The sequence below is a fragment of the Chelon labrosus genome, assembly GCF_963514085.1.
Source record: "Chelon labrosus genome assembly, chromosome: 22".
NCBI lineage: Eukaryota > Metazoa > Chordata > Actinopteri > Mugiliformes > Mugilidae > Chelon > Chelon labrosus.
The window spans coordinates 11,635,162-11,653,802 of NC_140355.1; the positions used below are offsets into that span (position 1 = coordinate 11,635,162).

Below are 18,641 nucleotides of genomic sequence, written 5' to 3' on the forward strand. Positions count from 1 at the left end.
CCTCTTCCATATATCTTGTTGTGCAGTCACAAAACGGAACCCTGTAATTTTTGTCGTTTCTTTTTTATAAACTCGGTTGCGGAAGCAAAACGGAAGTGACGCAATCATCTCTCATCTCGAACCATGCTTGAATGGAGGTGACCTTAGTTATTATCAAATAGCAACGTAAAGAAACTCGGCGACAGCTCGTCCGCAGGTCCATCTCCACAGCCCGGTTCGGTTTAGATGTTACACTCCTCCTGAGGATTTCTGAAGACAGTGTGTGAGGAGGGAGCAGAGATGGCAGAGGCACACCAGGCACGCGTGCAGGTTGTGGTCGAAGAAATGGTCGAAAGCCTGGAGAAGGAGCACATCCGTAAAATGCAGGTGGGTAATAGTGTTAGTGTGGAAGTGTGTGGGCGTAGTTTATGTCTGGATGTTAACATTGCGCGTCTTCCTGCCGCAGGGTCGCATGTTCAAGTGCAGTGCAGCTTGCTGTGATCGCTCCACAGACTCCATGTCTCAGGTGCATCAGTGCATCGAAAGGTGTCACACTCCTCTGGCCAAAGCTCAGGGACTGGTCACTTCAGAGCTGGAGAAGTTTCAGGTAAGAGGCTCCCACTCTCACCACTGTACAAGCACTGAACACTTGGGTAGGTGGTTTGTAGGGGCCCAGGTTTCTGGGGTCAGTATGCAGTTGCCTTTATTACCTAGACATAAGTAATTAATAATTCTAAAGCCGTTCAAAGCAGGAGCAGTCAATTTTGAAATATGTTGCTGTATTTACCCACATATCATAATACACATCATGTCTGGAGTTAATTATTTAGCATGCACAACATGTCTTCTTTGGTGTCTTTCAGAGGCATATGTGACGGGTTACATCTCACAGAGACATAGTTGTTCCAGTATTTCACATGAACAACATAATATTTTGAATTCTTATAGGACTTTGAGGGACAAGTTTAAGGCGTTAAAATGAAAGTGATGCAGCTTTTAAACATAAGTTCGCTCCAACTAGTATTACACAAAACCAGCTTTTCCTTTAAAATAGCTAGAGTCCTCTTAGTTACACACTTTTTAAAGGAGCTTGTCATATATCCAAGCATCTTAGAGAACTTGCCAGGGTGCCTTCATGTAATCCTAGACCCAGGGCCACACCACCTGTTGCAGGGCTCTGATTGGATATTAGTTTTGTCCTAAATGCTATGTCACCTCTTCACCTCTAAATCTCTAAACATGCATATTAAGCCTTCTGTCTGTCTGTCTAAACCCTCCTCCACCCTTCCCTCAGGACCGTCTGACCAGATGCACGATGCACTGCAACGACAAGGCCAAGGATCTGTTTCAGTCCGGCGCCAAGGAGACAGCTGTTCGATCGCTGATGGACCGCTGCGTGGGCAGTTGTGTTGACGACCACGTTAACCTGATCCCAAGCATGACCCGAAGAATGAAAGAGAATTTGGACTCTATAGAGCAGTGAGCAGCTGCATTACACAGGCATACAGCGCATGGTTAGTCGTCCGAGGAATAGAGGGCTGGAACACCGTAAAAGATGGGAAGTTTAAGGACTGTGGCTCTGCCCTCTGTGGGATCTGTTATTGAAGCTGATAAATATTGATTCAACTGTGAGAAAGTCAGTAATGCATCTGGGGTCATGTCATAGAACAAGGTGGGGGCTCAGAAACGCTTTGAAGAGACCACTTTTTTAAAAAAAAGAAATGGTACATATGTGAGCATTGTATTTCAAAACAGACGCACTCATCCCTCCATCTTTTTTGTTAGTTGTTCAGTATGTTCTGTGATTGTCTTACCTCCCGTGCTCAGATCTGTCTGAATTAAAAGACTGAACACCGGTTTTTGAGTGGATTCCGCACGTAAATGTTAAAGACAGAGTAACGACAAACACGTGTTACATGTATTTTAATGACAAGACATTTTCTCAGTTATATACAAGTGATGGTACAAGAAAGGCAACACTGTAAGGTAGCAGCCTGAGTCATGGTATAAAATCATATAAGGAGCAGTAAACACGACCCGATGTAGATCAGACAATCCGATAAATGTTTTAATTGAAAATAAACTCAAGTTTGCAGTGAAAGGACTCAAGATAACAACCATAAAGAATAATTAAGCCAACTGTGTATCCGTGTATATCACAGTTATAGTTACCAAGACTAGACTCTTACTTTTGATCTTTTGCATCATATAAATGTAGAATAGCGTGTAATTGAGGCTCCTCCTCTCTAAACACACACACAAGCTCTTTAAAGGCTAGGATAGTCGTTTCATTTATATTCAGAAAAGCACAATAAACAACTGAAGACAAAAGCTGTGCTATCAACATCCTGAATCATTCTGACAAAGGTGCTGTCGAATATATATATATATATACAGTTGTCAGAGGTTTATATATACACACTTAGGTTCAAGTCATTACAACACATTTTTTTAAATCACAGATTTTAAGTTAAACAATAGTTTTGGCAAGTCATTTGGGACATCTATGTTATGAATGACCCAAGTGATTTTCCACCATAAAAAGTCAGGAGTACGGCTGAAAGTTGGACACAAAGGTTTTACTTTTTGGAGAAATGTCTTCTGGTCTGATGAAACAAACATTTAAACGTTTTGGCCGTAATGACCACCGTTATGTCTGTAGGAAAAAGAAGGAGGAAGGCGTGCAAACCAAAGACCATAACCCCAAACTTGAAGCACGGGGGTATCAGCATCATGTTTTAGGGGCGGTTTGTCACACTTCAGAAAATAGATTGTGAAGATTACGTGGATAGATGGAAGCAACATCTCAAGACTCCAAAGTGAATGATTACTATGTTTAAATTGTGAAAAATTGTCTTTGGCTGAGGTGTGTGTAAACTTCTGACTTCAACTGTATTTATACTGAGACGATTCTCATTCATCCAAATGCCAGTTGTTTTCCAAAAAGGAGCTCAAACTTATTCAGTAGAGAACATATTATGTGGAAGTGGTTGTTAAATGTTTTCAGTGACCGTCTGATAAATGGAAAAAAAAAAAAAAAGTGCAATCAATACAAGATTTGCCATCATACCAAAGTGATATGTCGATATTTATCAAGTGTAATAGTTAAATAAAGACCTTTTTTGGAAATCGATAGGATCATGCGATAGCACCATAGCCCATCTGGAAGGGCAGTTTTATTGGCAGTGGAGAATTGTAGAATTTCTTTTGCAAAAATAAATCCATACAAATACAAAATGAAGTAAAAAAAAATAAATAAATAATGGCCAAATAAAAACTCATCTGACTTTGAACTTAATGAGTTTCAGCTATACAGACAAACCATACTTGAATGAGTTAGCAGTCCCTGTCTGGTTTACAAATGAGAATCTCCACATCTACTCATGTTATGAGGTAACAATTGATTCAGAAAATCCCCAAACAAATATTAGCTGCGAAGGTATGTAATGTTCTCATTGGATCAGTCCAAAGAGCCTGCTCACGTCAGAACCGCCTTACACCAGTAATCTGACATTTGACAGTGTAGCTGGTATGTGCTGCAAAATCTGGAAATCTTGAATGTGTCGGCATAAACATAAAGCTGGTGGCGATGATACGACGTCCATAAACTGTGCAAATGAGGCTAAAGCACACAGAATCCTGCAACTCTCATGAGGAAAAGCTGCTAGTTTGAGTCCGTCTTTTTGATGCTGGTTTACTTAAAGCAGGATTTATAAACTGAATTTTTGGAGCATGAGGTGATAAACAGAAAGCCTCAACAGAAGGTGCTCTGGTGTAGAATATAATATATATTTTTAAACAAATCAACAGTGATGTCTGTCCGGTGCGCAGGTGTGCGACTCTTTATGTAACAAGCAAGGATGAGGAACGCTGCTTAAAGCCACACATGAGGTGGATGTTGATCTGGCCTTCATCCTCTGTCAAATACGGATTTTTATTTCAAGAAATCCAAACGATAAGAACATGAATGCACCATCTCTGGGGCTGAGGGTCAACGGAAGCGACGTGGTCCGAAGACTGCTTTGAAACGTGATTCACTCTGTTGTGCTGTTCCCATATTCCAAGATGATAATGCCCCCATCCCGGTGCAGATGATTCAGGGCAGAGGTCTGACGCCTCTTGGCCAAGTTTATGTGTCCCTGGTTTACTACAAATTCTGCCAAAACACTGAATACACAGATACAAAATATTTTCCCCAAGCATGCAGACGACAGGTCCAGTGTCAAAATGGTGTTAAATATAGAGGCTTGTACATACAAGCTTGTGTCAGTGTCTCAGCGTTACCAGAGGAATGGCAGCAGTCAGTGGCCGTTGAACAGACATCAAGACACACTGCGGGCAGTGCTTTCTTGTTCTGAGGAATCTGGACGGTGCTCTGACTGTGGAGATGTATACAGGAAGTTGCAGCACACATAGAGAGGGAATGATAACAACCGGCTGTCCAGGTTCATCACCACATACTCCTGAGGGATAGAAGAAGGAATATTAAGCGAATACATAAGTGCATTTTATTTATGGTAATGAAGTGACAGCCGGGCACATCTCTGACCTGGTCTTTCTCAAGGGTGAGAAGCTGGTAACCCGTTGAGCGACTGCAGACCAGCTTTCCACGGGTATCAAAGGAGGCAAGACGTAACCTGGAAAATTAAATAATATTACAAAAGGTAGAGTCAAGTTAACCAAGGGCTGAAGTTGCAGATAAATGCAAACTATTTTTAAAGGAAGAGCTGCCAAGAGTTAGATGAAAAGTCTGATACCACTCACATGTCTGTAAGGTAAATATAAAGCTACCACTAGCACCATGCTAACTTAGCTTAGCATAAAGCCTCCAAACCAACAAAATACATGGGATATGCTCATTCCTTTAACTATTCCTTTACACAAACATTATCATAACTATATACAACCAAATAGCTCAGTTGCACAAATCAACTGCAGTGTAAAATGCACAGTAGTTTATTTTTATTTCAGACATATTTATTTCAATAAGAACATCTTAGTTCTCTTATTTAAAACTTGATGCAGCGTCTGGTTGACTGACCTGTACGCCAGATGCCTCCGGGGTTGTAGACTCACAGCGCCCCCACATGGCTGACTCAGAGTATTTCTTTTGAAGACTATGAAACGGTTTGTGTAGGTCACCAGCAGATCAAAACCAAAGTTAAAGCCTGTCCACCGCCAACAGTACTGAGAAAAGGAAAAAAAAAAAAAACATGATAAATAAATAAAATAAATCAGTAAACCTGTGGAAACAAACTAACTGATTAACTCACATCTCCATCTTTGGTCAGTTTCCTGCCGCACCTCATACTACTCAGCTCAAATTCGTCTTTGTTGGGCTCCTGAGGACTAATGACAAAGATACTGTTGTCATCACAACACCAGCAAAATTATAGAAGTTGCATTTAATACCCCAACATTCATTACAAAGGTTCAGTCTTTGGTTCTCACCCATTATCGTTGTCAAATTCTGTCCGTAGCATAGCAAACCACTGGTTTTTGTACACAGCTGTTAGCCAGTCTACAATTGAAAAGTATGAATATTAATAATACATAAACACAATAATGAGATGCTACAATACATATATAACACTACAATGAAGAAGAAGGAGAAGAAGAAGCCTTGTTATGTCAGATAGAACCACATGTTACCTGGAGGCAAAATGTTGTCTCTCTCCAGGATGCGTGCAGATGCCAGGTCGTTGATGATATACTGGAGACGCACAAACTTGAACACTGAACAAAAAGCTGCACCCTCCTCTGTGTTCAAGAAAGGCTCCTTCTCACACAGGTCTGCAGATAAACGTCAAATAGAAAACATGATTGTGTGCAACAATAATTATACAATATGAAGATATCAATTTGCAAGATTGTGCAGATCATGGTACCTGTCCTGCGTTTGCAAAGCCAGGCATCAGCGTCAGCCAGAAGCTGCTTGATGGGGCCGTCCCAGGATGGATTGATCTGCAGGAACATCCACTACAGACAGACGAGAGCAGTTATGTAGGGCTGATAGCACAGAGACTGATAACACATATGAAAATTTTCCTTCTACCTTTTTCAGAGCAGTGTATACGTCCATCTCCACCTGCATTACAAACAGGTCAGAGGACTGGATGAGCTGCTCCATCACCTCTGTCCTGTTCATGAAGCGCAGAGACAAACGTGAGCATGATCATTAAAATGTACAATCTGAACTGGTCTCCTTTAAGAAGACGCAGCTCTGAACCATAGTCCTGACACGTTTTCCACTCTGCAGCCATCTTGGCAGAACCTCTGGAGTTATTTTGGACTAACAAGAATAGCTTCTTATCTAAATGAATGTAACTGAGTTTTCAAAGGGGCACTGGGGCATAAAAACTTGTATCAAATTACCAGTTTAAATTTGATAAAAGTGCTTTTCTACACTTCTTCTCCCCACTGGTTATATACTACAGGACACATGAAACATTTTACAACACTAATATAATTTGTGGCTCACATTAATCAATGTTTCTGGCTCATCCCAGTCAGTGCGTCAGTGCCACAGACTGACTGGCTTCATATATTTCCAGGTTCAGCTCTTCCAAAGTAGACAACACCCATTCTTTGACATTATTTACCCATATATTCCTATGCAGAAGTCTGACTGAACCTGACGGCAACCACTCAAACGACAATCTGTCCCGACATCAACTCACATGCTAAACACAAACATCCATAAGCTTTGTAACCCATTTAAAGTTTATAATAATCACGATGAGAGGAGCAACACTCACAAATTATCAAAATAACTTTAAACGAATATTTGCACATACCCCAGTTCTTTCATCAGCTCAACATTTTGGTGGGTCATCAAGTTGTTAAGAAGCCACTCGAGACACCTGAAGACACAGATCCACAAAGATAAATTTACGCACATATGTACATAATAATAATAATAATAGTGAAAATATATTTAAAACCTTACTTTTTCATGACCGAATCCAAGCCATAGAGACTAGCGCAAGCATAATAGCCACACACAGTCTTCGCACTTATGTTTTCCTTCATGGTTTCGCCGCACTGCTGGATCAAGCCGTCCTGTCAGCATTAACGCACCGTGAGATTTAGATCAGGTTTTGTATCATACGATTGGAAATTCAGAACTCACATTTCAGACAGCTACTGATTTTTGTCAATGTACTGACCAGCTGTAACATACAAGCAGCAGCGAGAATACTGACGACCCTGCTGGGCTTGATCAGAACATCGTCACGGTACAGGGACCCAAACACGACTTGCAGAGCTATGAGAAGACAAAGAAGTAAAGAGATATCAGTAAACAATGACAGGTTCAAGGAAATATTGTTGATATCCGTTTTCTCTGACTCTCACCTTCAGTGTCGATGTTCTGGTCTGGGATCTCCAAGTTTATTTCCATCATATTAGATTCTTTCCAAGAGCCGCTGAACATACTGGAGAAATACCCTGACTGCAAAATGTAAGAAAGGAAGGCAGCATAAATAATGTGCAATGATAACCCACATCAAAGAACGTATTACTGAGTGATGTTTGGTGTCTTCATTTCACCTGACACAGGTACACTTTGTGGAGGTTCCACTCCTGTCCCAGAGCGCAGATGCGAATGTCGCTGTTTTCCCCGTTCAGAAACAAGGTCTGATAAATGTATTTTGATGTGCTTTTCAACTTCTTTCTAAAAACACAAAACAAAACCAGAGAGAACAGACAAAAGCAAGAGTAAGACAAAATGAACTGATGACTGATGTTCCGACAGTGAGTGGACTGATTACTGGTGCTTGCCTGCGAGGTGTGTCTAATAGGGCATCGTCCTCCTCCGGTTCACTGTCACAGTCACACTGAGCATTACGTTTCCTCTTCTTACACTCACAGCCATGCCTGCGGCTGGTACTTGCGCCCTCTGCAGCCTCCTCTGGTCCCTGAGAGGGGGACTGGAACCTGCTGCCCAGACTTCCCATGTCTCTCCTCCCAAAGAGACAGAACAAACAGATCAATGACAGGTCAGCTACGCTTTATCTTGACATTGCAACAGAGCTGCGTAAATCAATACTATTGGAACACGCTGTTTTTGAGATTTGTAGTGTTAAGATATAACACGTGTTGGGGTTATTTGGTTTGGTTACTGTCCTTGAGTGGTAAATAAATGCCCCATTAGTTTGTGGATTCATTTTTCAATCAAATGACTTATGTGGACAAAAATCTGGGGGAAAAAATGAAATAAACATTCAAATTCCAAGTGATAAACACTTGCTTTGTTCAAAAATCTTTTAAAGAATTGTTTAGTTTACAAAACCATGAGAGAAAAAGAAAAGATTAGCGAAGATTGAAAAAAATAAAATAATGTTTTAGTGAATTTGCTTGATAACTTACCTAAACAACCGACTGATTATCAAAACTGTTACAGACTCAACTCATTTGAGCAGGTTCACTTTTCATTAACACTCACTCGCCAGTTTATTAGGTACACTGGTGAAAAGAAATGCATTCAGATATAACAGTCCTGCACAAAATCTTAGCTTCACGAAGGTTATAAATTCAGTATTAGCTTAAATAACTGAGAGAGCTGTTCATGCAACTGTGTTTTCATTTCACAGGCTGTGGTTTGTGGTACAACTGAACTGTATTGCGTATAATTTTGATAGGCAGCGGGTTAGGCTAAATAACTGAAACACATAAGTGCTTAATTCAGTACAACAGCACTACAAACTACATTGTGCAAAATGATCATATGATCATACAGTTGAATTACCACCTTCCTCACCCTGTGTCAACATAAACTGAACAATGCCACAGTGATGAAGGCGGATTTGGTGCAGGACAGAATGCATTCTTCTTCAGTGGTGTCTTCATGAAATCTGCTAAAAGCCTTAGATCAATGTTATTAGTTGATGGTTGTTGCATTTGAACTAATGTCTGATTTGGTCTGCCTTTAAGAAGCTGCTGCCACAACAAGTGAAGTTTAATTTGCTGCACTTCCCCACAACAGTCTGAAGCCAGAGGTTCCTTCCTCAACACATGCAAACCAGATTGCACTGTATGTTTACCAGAAACAAGGAGTTCACTTAGTTACCTGATAATTATGGCGGGGCAAACTTGTGCAGTGATGTAAGGTTAATGTTGACGGTAAACCACGGGTTATGATCCCCGGTCAGAAAAGTCGGTCCCAGACGTTGACGAACCAGTTAGAGAGGAGCTAACCACACAGCTAGCTTAACTGCCACACTCACAAACAAAGGCACGTATCAAAACAGTAACAGCCTTCCTTCTGACCGGCTCCTGCCCCACACAAGCCTCCCGACTGCAAAGCTCACTTCGGTCCCTGTTACATTTTCTCTACATAAAAGGAAATGTAAACCCAATGGCAGGAGATGATGTGTAACTACCCTGAAATTCTCTGGCTGCTTTTGTTGTTCTTCTTCTGTCGGTGCTTCGTAGCAACGTTTTCAAGTTACGTATGCGGCAGCTGCGCACTATGGCGCCACCTAATGTGACACGGGGGAACTACACGAGTCTTGTCAAACTTGTTGGGCCACAAATCACCTAATTGTTTTAAAATTGGTCGAGTTTCTTTTTAATAATGTAACCAGGCTCCATAGATCTGATTTATCTATGGTGTTGAAACATGTGCTAATCCTCGAATGAGATGAATCAGCATAAAAACATGATAACCAGTAGCTGGACCTTATTGATTGGTCTAACATCCTGAGTCCACTTTATGTGTTAATGCTCGATGCATATTACAAAATCACATTCAGATGTCTAAGGTGCACACTCTAAAAATGTACAAATCATAATTTTACATTTAGAAATTCTGCAAAGATATTTATTCAGGTGGATCACACCCAATGCAAAAAGTGCAAAGCCACCATTGTTGTGTAAATAAAGCAGAGTGTTGTGAACATCATGCCTAATTAGGGTTAGCTGTGTCATCTTGCATTGTAAATTCAGAAGGGGGAAACAAGTGAAAACTTCCCTTTTAACATGTTTATAATAGCAACAACTCTTTTTCAGTATATTTCAGCATAAAGCGCTCTGCCTTGTGTTTGGTCTACAATCAACTGCAGTGGTCGAGGGATTATGGCCATTAAGATCTAACAGAGATGGTCACTTTTCACATCCTTGAATCAAAAACTGTAGAGGACGGGTATTTGTTATCAATTTCCATTTAATTTAAAGGAAGTTTAATGTATCTAGTGCATGCTCTTTATGAATGATGTATAACCTATGTTAATCATATAATGGCCTCATTTCTGCATTTGATTTGAGCTGTAAACAAAGTCGCACTAATAAACGCATTAACTTTACAAAATGCCATAGCCACTTGTCTTTAGTAAGAAGGGGACTGCTCAGATCCAGAACACTGTGAGATCAAATAGTTCACAGTGTTATCTCTTCCTTAAAGCGTCTGGGTCAGTAAACAAAAATGTTGGCAACAGCTATAGAATACACAAAACTGCCCTCTGGTGGTATTCTAAGCTAGAAATGCTCACAGTGAGTCAGAAATTGCACACAGCAGCAGGTGGCACCACTGCAAAGGCAAGGCAACACTGTGGATATGTCACAGTGTAGATATCAGAAGTCACCACCAGAGTGAAGCATAGTTGGAGATCATTGGGTTCACCAGAGAAAAGGAATCAAGCTCCTTGTGAAGGTGAATATGCACAGTTTAACAAACAAGTTTTATATCAGTCATATACAGTATTTAACCAGAGCCTGAATTCATTTTGTATTTTTCCTGAATACATTATTTTTTTTTTTATTTATTATGGTTGCTGGTGGATATTGTGTTGTAGCTTTTGTTTTTTTGTTTTTTTTGTTTGATGCCTACAGCCTTGCACCTCTACCTATTCAGCTGTGTACTGAATGGGCTAAAGGGACTGTTCCATGCATGAACAAAGGAAATGCGCATGGAAGTATTGTCAGAAAAAAGAAAAAGCAGTCTCTGGATTGAATAAGTTAGCCAAGGACATTTGTATAAGAGTATGTGGATCTGTATGTATAGTCCTTTAACTGGAAGGCATACCATATTTGTTGGTCATGTAGTTTTTTCTGGCATTATCGGCAGCATTTTTAAACAAAATAGCACAATGATACTGTTTATGAATAGATTTACTGTTGTTGAGACATAACTCAGAACTAATTATTTTCATATATTTACTACATACATATTTATTTTCTCAATTTTTTTAAAAAAAAGCACAAGTTAATACATTTAAATTAATAATATATATTAATATATATTAATAATATTATTAATTATTTCGATTTTTTTTAAACTTTTCTGCTTTTGAACATGATTTTCTTTTTCATATTTGCTATATATGGTTAGATTTTTTTCAGACAAGCTATTATATGTATATATATTTTTCCAATGTTCGTTAATATCTCTATTTCATTTTTATTTTTCTGTTTTGGTTACTATTTAATACAAATTATTACAAATACAGGTAAGACTGTTACCTTGCAGACGTGAGGACTCAACTAGGAAGTGACGTAAGGGCGTCCTCGGGTGGGCGTGTTCATTTCAGGAATCAGCCAATTAGCGACAAGCAGCTCTTTCACAACATTCCAAACCGTTTTCCTCCTCCTGCTCCTCCTCCTCCTCCTCCTCCTCTCTGCCCAACAATCCTCCGTGTGTGTGGGACGGTGACACGTAAACTTTGTCCGTTTCGTTTACGTGACCACGCAGGACGCCTCTACCTGGGGCAGGGAGAGTAGAAAGAGGCCCCGTCCCGAACCAGAAATCCAGGATTTTACAACATGGAGGCGAGAGACGCTATTGCAGGTGAGGTTACTACTAGCAGTGTGGTGTTGACGGTAGATGTTTATCCATCGTAACAACAAGTTAAACCAACATTTACCAAAGAACAGGCTGTTATCTAAACCATAGGCGTGTTTCTTGCATGAATAAGGGTATAAATAAAAGACAACAAACTCGATCTCATCGTTGTTAGTATACTTCAGTCATGAACACTATGTCCTGTTTATGATCTCTAGGTGCTCTTGTGAGCAGTGATGGAGAAGAACAAACTGCAAAGAAGGAAGCGTCTCCCAAAACAGATAAACCACAGACCAAGAGCAGAATGGAGCAGATCTTCGGGTTCAAGAGGGAGGACCTGACCTCCTGGAACAGCCTGGTGACCCTCCTGAACCGCCCCACCGACCCTGCATCTCTGGGCATCTTCCGCTGCTTATTTGGTAAAGTTGCTTTGCGTGACTGCTCATTCTCTTAAACCTGTTGCAAAATATTGCCTCTTTTCATCAATCACGTCTTGCATGCAGGTTTGCTGATGGTCATTGACATCACACAGGAGCGTGGCCTCAGTCACCTGGACTACAAGTACCTGGACGGGGCCCCCGTGTGTCGCTTCCCCCTCTTCAATTTCTTACAGCCACTGCCGCTGGACTGGATGTACCTGGTTTACGTGGTGATGTTCCTCGGTGGGTCACACTGCTTGTTTCCTGGTAGAGATTACTGGTTGCCTCATTGTTTACAGAGGTGGTGGTGAAGAAAGAGACTCCCCCCCCCCCCCCCCACCTCTGTTTTTGAGTCTGAGCGGAAGCAGTGGTTTTATAGGAGACAGTCTCTGTGGGGAAACCTGTGTGCATAAAAGATGAAAGCACACATGCACTCCTGTAATCTTCCACTTATGTTTTTCCCAACCAACATGCAAGAGATTATGACAAGTAATGTAGCTTAAAACAAACAGATAGTAGAACATAGTGACTATGGAAATCGATCAATATTGATTAGAGACAATCATTAAGGACTACAAAGCTCATACATTACTCAGTGAACACACCAGCCTGGGCACAAACTCATGTTCTATTCTAATTCAAAGCTAATTACTTTACAATAAATAAATCGTCACAATCAATTTTATATGTCCATCAATGCACTTTACAATAATAAGAGGAAACCTGGGACAAAATATACAGCATGTAAAAACATGTACTTGCTATTTTTTAAGAGGCGCTGCATACTACTGTTTCCTATGGTTGGATGCTGTGAAGGAGGCTTTTCAATCTTGAATTATAGATTTCAACTAAATGCGCATGTGATGGATGAGCATTCCAGAGATAAGGGACTCAGTAGGTAATTGATCAGAAGGCAGCTGATTTTCCTTTTAACTTAAAGGAATGACCAGGACATTTCTGTCTAGTGGGCGAAGGGGGAGTGCTGGTGTCTACGGTATAATTAGCTCAGGTAAGTATTGAGGTGCAAGTCCATGCAAGAAACTCAGCAAACCTTAAATTCAGTTCCAGCTTGTTCTGGTGACCAGTGAAGAGAGACCAGAGTAGGATCCTTTATTTAGTTTTTGTTAATACTCTAGCTTCCTAAAGAAAGCGATGGTAGCACATCTGGGCAGATAAAAGAATGATAAATTACAATAATTAGTCTGGGAGTTACAAATGCATAGAAAACATTTTCAGCCATAAAGAGCTGATAGACAAAAACATAGGGCCAAGGACAGAGCTCTGTGGTACACCAAATTTAAGAAATTTGTAGATTGCATGATCGTAGCTTACATGTTGAGTTTTATTTGATAAATATAAATGAAGCCATGCAATCGCTATCCTTCAGATAACGACAAGCTTCGTTAAATCACTTAAAATATGCTGCTGTGTTTCCAAAGCTGCACTCAAGTCAAGAAGCAGCTGTGATTCAACAGTAATCAGTAATCAGATCACTGACTACTCAGGCTGAAGCAGTTTTAGTAGAGTGATGTGACCAAAAGGTGAGACTGAAATATATCAGAAAGACTGAAATCCTTTGATCAGCAGGCAGAAAGCTGGTCAACACGAAGCATTTTTAATTTATGTGTCCATAAAGTTGGGGGACATCTAAGACGCAGACCTGTTAAAACCTTCAGCCTCCCATAATACTTGATGCTCTATTTCCCACAATCCAACACTATTGCATGTTTTGGTTACACTCTCCCCGCCTGTCTGGTAAATCCTCATGTCTCCCCGAAACCAAACCTCATCTGGGTGTTTTAGCTTTTTCCTCACTTTCCAAAACTCCTCCAGATTCAGAGAAGACAGTGTTATATAACTGCTTTCTCCTGCCGAGTCAGACATCACATGGACTGTTTATAGACTTATTAACCGAAGTTGTGTGTTTATGTTTCTAATTGAAGGCGCCCTGGGCATCATGCTTGGGTGTTTCTACCGCCTCTCATGCCTCATGTTCATCTCGGCCTACTGGTACATCTTCTTTCTGGATAAAACGGCCTGGAATAACCACTCGTACCTCTACGGCCTCATTGGATTTCAGCTCACACTCATGGACGGCAACAGATACTGGTGAGATGAGGTTTATCGATCTCCCTGTGTGTGTCCGTGCTCGTTAGTTTCTGTCACTTATGCTTGTGTGCGTATTTGTAGGTCAATCGATGGATTGCGGAGGCCTTCTATAAGAAACGCTCACGTGCCTCTTTGGAATTACACTTTGCTGAGGACACAGGTTTGTAGATCACCTGCTTTTATAATCGCATAAAATCATAAACACGGTGTGAGCACGGGGGATCTAATTGTCATTGTACCGTGTATAATGACAATAAAGGCTTTCTATTCTATTCTATTCTAATGTTATGTCTGTGTTCCTTTAAAGATATTTATAGTATACTTCATCGCTGGAATCAAAAAGTTAGATGCGGATTGGGTGGAGGGATACTCAATGTCATACCTGGCACACCATTGGCTCTTCGATCCTTTCAAGTAGGTATTATTTAGCAGCCTTTAACCACTAATGCTTTTACCTCAAACTAAATTAAACACATCTTTTTTTAATTCAGGATGATTCTTCCTGTGGAGTTAGTGAGTCTGCTGGTAGTACACGGAGGCGGTCTCATTCTGGATCTCACTGCCGGGTATTTGCTGTTTTTTGATGCCACACGGCCCTATGCGATTTTCTTCGTCTCCTACTTCCACTGTATGAACTCCCAGCTCTTCAGCATCGGTGAGTCTGCTGCTTTGTTTCATAAAAAAAACAAAACATCTTTCTTGTTTTAACCCTACCTTTAATTTATGCTAAATTACATTGCCGATCATCCGCAGGGATGTTCCCCTACACAATGCTGGCCACCAGTCCTCTCTTCTGCTACCCTGACTGGCCGAAAAGATTCTTCGCCCATTTCCCATCGTTCCTCAGTGCGGTCCTGCCACTCACCTCAGCGGAGTCCCAGCCCAGCTCTTCCTGTGTTTACCATGAGAACCATACCCCGAGCACAGAACGACAGGAGACCCCAGCTGTCGCCAAATCTTCCAAGCTGAGATTTAAGCACAAGCTTGGGGCCATTTTTACTATTCTCTATATAATTGAACAATTGTTCCTGCCTTATTCACACTTCATCACAAAGGTACGTCTTCCATACGAGTCGTTTTTAAGCTTCAAATGTTTCTACAGATGACACGATTAAAAAGCTTTTCGTACACTGATCCACAAACTTCCTCCTAGTCTTGTCTGCACTGAGATGTGCTGTTTGAAGAGATTACGTTTTGCTCTCTGAGTTACCGGACTAATAGTTAATACTCAATCAGTGTCAATAGTCAAGGCAAACAAAAGCAAAGACCACTTTTGTCAGCAGAAGAGCTCTAAGAGTTTTGAGACTGCATCGGTTCAGCCTCTATTAACACTCCATTCAGGCTCACTGTGAGGCGTGATGTTTCTTTATTGGTTTGACATAATCCTAATGTTTCGTCTTTGTCCAGGGTTACAACAACTGGACCAATGGATTGTACGGCTACTCATGGGACATGATGGTGCACTCTCGCAGCCATCAGCATGTTAAGATCACCTACAAAGATGGAAAAACTGGTGAAATTGGATATTTAAATCCAGGGGTGAGTAAGACACATTATTATATGGCTTGGGTTAACATTATAACTGATAAATATATATGTAAATTGTAGGTTTTGTTGCATATTGAAGAAAAAATAAGTCCTTTTTTGTGATTAAAACATCTGAGATTGAAAAGTTGTGTTGACAAAATGATTTGGAGGTCTATTGTTGCATTTTTACGTGTTTCCTGTCACTATAGTCACCACTTTAGGACTTGACCTAGAACGGAGAACGTTATTCATCTTTGTTGGAGCTCAGCTGATAAACAAATGAAGAATAATCCTGTCTGTGTACTGTAGGTGTTCACACAGAGCCGTCGCTGGAAAGATCACGGAGACATGCTGAAGCAGTACGCTACGTGCCTCCATCAGTTCCTGCCCCGCTACAATATCTCTGATCCTGAAATCTACTTTGACATCTGGGTGTCCATCAACGAACGCTTCCAGCAAAGGTACGAGAATTTTGTGCTCGCAATGAAAATGCCTTCTGTGTAGTGTTGTTATGGTCTAAAACAAATAGTGTGAGTTATTAATTTTGTTCTGGACTCTTCTGAAAGGATATTTGATCCCCGTGTGAACGTTGTGAAGGCTGAATGGTCACCTTTCAAACCAAACCCATGGCTGATGCCGCTGCTGGTGGACCTCTCACCCTGGAGGACCAAGTTCCAGGAGATAGAGGGAAGCTTGGACAATCAGACTGAGATCGTCTTTATTGCTGATTTCCCAGGTTACAAATGTCTCCTTGTCTCACTTTTCTTTTAGATTTAAAATTCTTTGTTGTTTTGTTTATCCAAAAGCAGTAATTACTGGTGCTACATGGGCTGTGGTTGTGCTAACAGCATGTTACCATTTTAGGTCTCCACTTAGAAAACTTTGTGAGTGAAGATCTGGGAAACACCAGCATACATGTGCTGCAAGGTCACTTGAATGTGGAGGTAGTGGAGGAGAAAAAGAACTACACCCTGCAGCCTGGGGAGCAGATAAAGGTACAGCTTCACGCCATCGTCGCTCTTAATATTTTGCAGTTCCACCCGGATGTACGTTAGTGTTAACCGTGACGTGAATCTGCGCAGGTGCCCGCTGGGGCCTATCACAAGGTGTACACAGTGTCTGATGGCCCCTCTTGCTACATGTACGTCTACGTCAACACCACAGAGGCGGCGCTGCAGGAGAACTTCACCAAGCTGTTTGAGCTGCAGGAGCGCGTTCGTAATGGCTCAGGTAAAAATGTTGAGATGATGTTGCATTCACCTTGAAGAACCTGCCAGAGTTGTTCTGTGGATTTAGCATCTCAGTAGCCTGGAAGCTACACCAAACTCTGCATGTATCTGCCAAGTCAGTTGAATATTGTGGTGTTCAAGAAGATGGGGGCTCAGTGGGGCCCACAAGATCTGCTGCAGGACTCCTTGTTCTTCACGTAATTGAACATACATGTATGTTCTTTATGGCTCCGACTGTACATCCGGGCTCATTGTGCTGTTGCAGAATGAATTTAGAACTGATCCTGATGCTAGTGGTCTTACATGATGGATAAGAACCTGTCATCTAAAGATCCCAAACGTTATTCCATTTTTATGTCAGTGAAAATCGCGTTTCCGTTTGTGCTTAGATTCTGACTTGTCCGTCTCACGCCACAGAAACTGAACCTCTTCCTCCCGAGCTGCAGCCTCTTCTGGCTGCAGACGATGTCGACTTGTCGGAGGTCAACGTCACAGACCCCGTTGTGCGGCTGTTTCTTAAGAGGCAGCGCCGCATGAAGGAGGTGAAGAAGCGCAGGGAGGCCGGTGTGCTGGAGCGATTTGAGCGCTTTGTGGTGAAAAAGTACTACACGATACGGAGGGGGTGAGTGTCGGCCAGGCAGGGCTTGCTGTTACTAACACAGAAAGTTTACAACTAAAAACAAAATGAATGCTTAATGTGAACGCTTTGTATCTAATCAACTCTGCCCCCTTTGCCTCTCTAGATTCTTGATGACAGCCATTGCGATGAGAAACCTGGCGGTGGGTCTCCCTCCGCTGGAGCAGCTGACGAGGGAAGTAGCCTTTGCCAACCTGAAGGAACCCTCAGCCGAAGCCAACCAAGATGAACGGCTCAAAGACGAAGTCGGTCACGGAGAACTTTGAAACCTTTTGAGACCAAAGATCGGTGAATGCCTGTAGGTGCTAGATCACATGTTGCCATCAAATGTGTGTTCTTTACTACTGGACTGTTACTACACAGGGACATGGATGTCCAGATATCTGTAGATTTTAAATTTCCTTCTGGGTTATTTTGCCATTCCAGATTATTTTCAAATGTGAAGTCTGTATTTTGTTTGTCTCAGCTGCAGACAAGCCAGAATACGGTACATTAAGAGAGTTTAGTTATGATCACTACATATAAGCAAATGCTCTGTGACAGAAATAAGGCATTAAGCGATCTGCTGGAAGATCATATATTATAAATACACTAGAGGAGCAGTGCTGCTTTGATTTGGATGAAGATGTGTGGAAGCATGTGACTGAATGACGACTGGTTTTATGTTTCAAAGGGACAGATTAATGGGACTCCTCTTTCCACGGTTTTAATCAGAATAAGCTTTGTCAAATTGTGAGAAGCCACATTTACAAATACACAGGAAAGTTACTGTTTGTCCAGAAGTTTTTTTTTTTTTTTTTTTTTTTTTTTAATGCCACAGTGTAAGAAAAACACACCGTCAGCCTTTTCTAGTCACTTTTCTAATAAAGAGCTTGTGGAGTCAATGAACCTGATGTTAATTTGACTGAACTTGAACACGGTTTTGTGGAAATATTTCATTTTATTGGTGTCAGTATTTCATA

General features: G+C 41.2%; 3 protein-coding genes across 3 annotated transcripts; 2 read left to right on the forward strand and 1 right to left on the reverse strand.

Moving 5' to 3' along the window:
- The first annotated feature begins 94 nt into the window (after positions 1-94).
- On the forward strand, positions 95-1,836 carry fam136a (family with sequence similarity 136 member A). Its single transcript, XM_084571647.1, has 3 exons — positions 95-366; positions 446-586; positions 1,274-1,836. Exons 1-3 carry the CDS (start codon positions 280-282, stop codon positions 1,460-1,462), a joined length of 417 nt encoding a protein of 138 aa, XP_084427773.1. The 5' UTR covers positions 95-279; the 3' UTR covers positions 1,463-1,836.
- Positions 1,837-1,985: 149 nt separating this feature from the next.
- gmcl1 (germ cell-less, spermatogenesis associated) lies at positions 1,986-9,940 on the reverse strand. Its single transcript, XM_084571646.1, has 15 exons — positions 9,050-9,940; positions 7,762-7,944; positions 7,531-7,654; positions 7,336-7,432; positions 7,149-7,246; positions 6,929-7,041; positions 6,777-6,842; positions 6,035-6,119; positions 5,868-5,958; positions 5,632-5,772; positions 5,431-5,500; positions 5,253-5,328; positions 5,021-5,166; positions 4,529-4,616; positions 1,986-4,442 (listed from the first exon to the last, which is right to left on the reverse strand). The coding sequence occupies exons 2-15, from the start codon at positions 7,935-7,937 to the stop codon at positions 4,302-4,304; spliced, it is 1,512 nt and encodes a 503-aa protein (XP_084427772.1). The 5' UTR covers positions 7,938-7,944; positions 9,050-9,940; the 3' UTR covers positions 1,986-4,301.
- Positions 9,941-11,588: 1,648 nt separating this feature from the next.
- On the forward strand, positions 11,589-18,563 carry ggcx (gamma-glutamyl carboxylase). The gene is made up of 15 exons (XM_084572492.1): positions 11,589-11,764; positions 11,977-12,177; positions 12,262-12,420; positions 14,121-14,286; positions 14,368-14,446; positions 14,594-14,700; positions 14,778-14,941; positions 15,040-15,341; positions 15,694-15,825; positions 16,123-16,274; positions 16,380-16,549; positions 16,678-16,808; positions 16,896-17,043; positions 17,460-17,664; positions 17,786-18,563. The coding sequence occupies exons 1-15, from the start codon at positions 11,740-11,742 to the stop codon at positions 17,943-17,945; spliced, it is 2,301 nt and encodes a 766-aa protein (XP_084428618.1). The 5' UTR covers positions 11,589-11,739; the 3' UTR covers positions 17,946-18,563.
- The last annotated feature ends 78 nt before the right edge of the window (positions 18,564-18,641 follow it).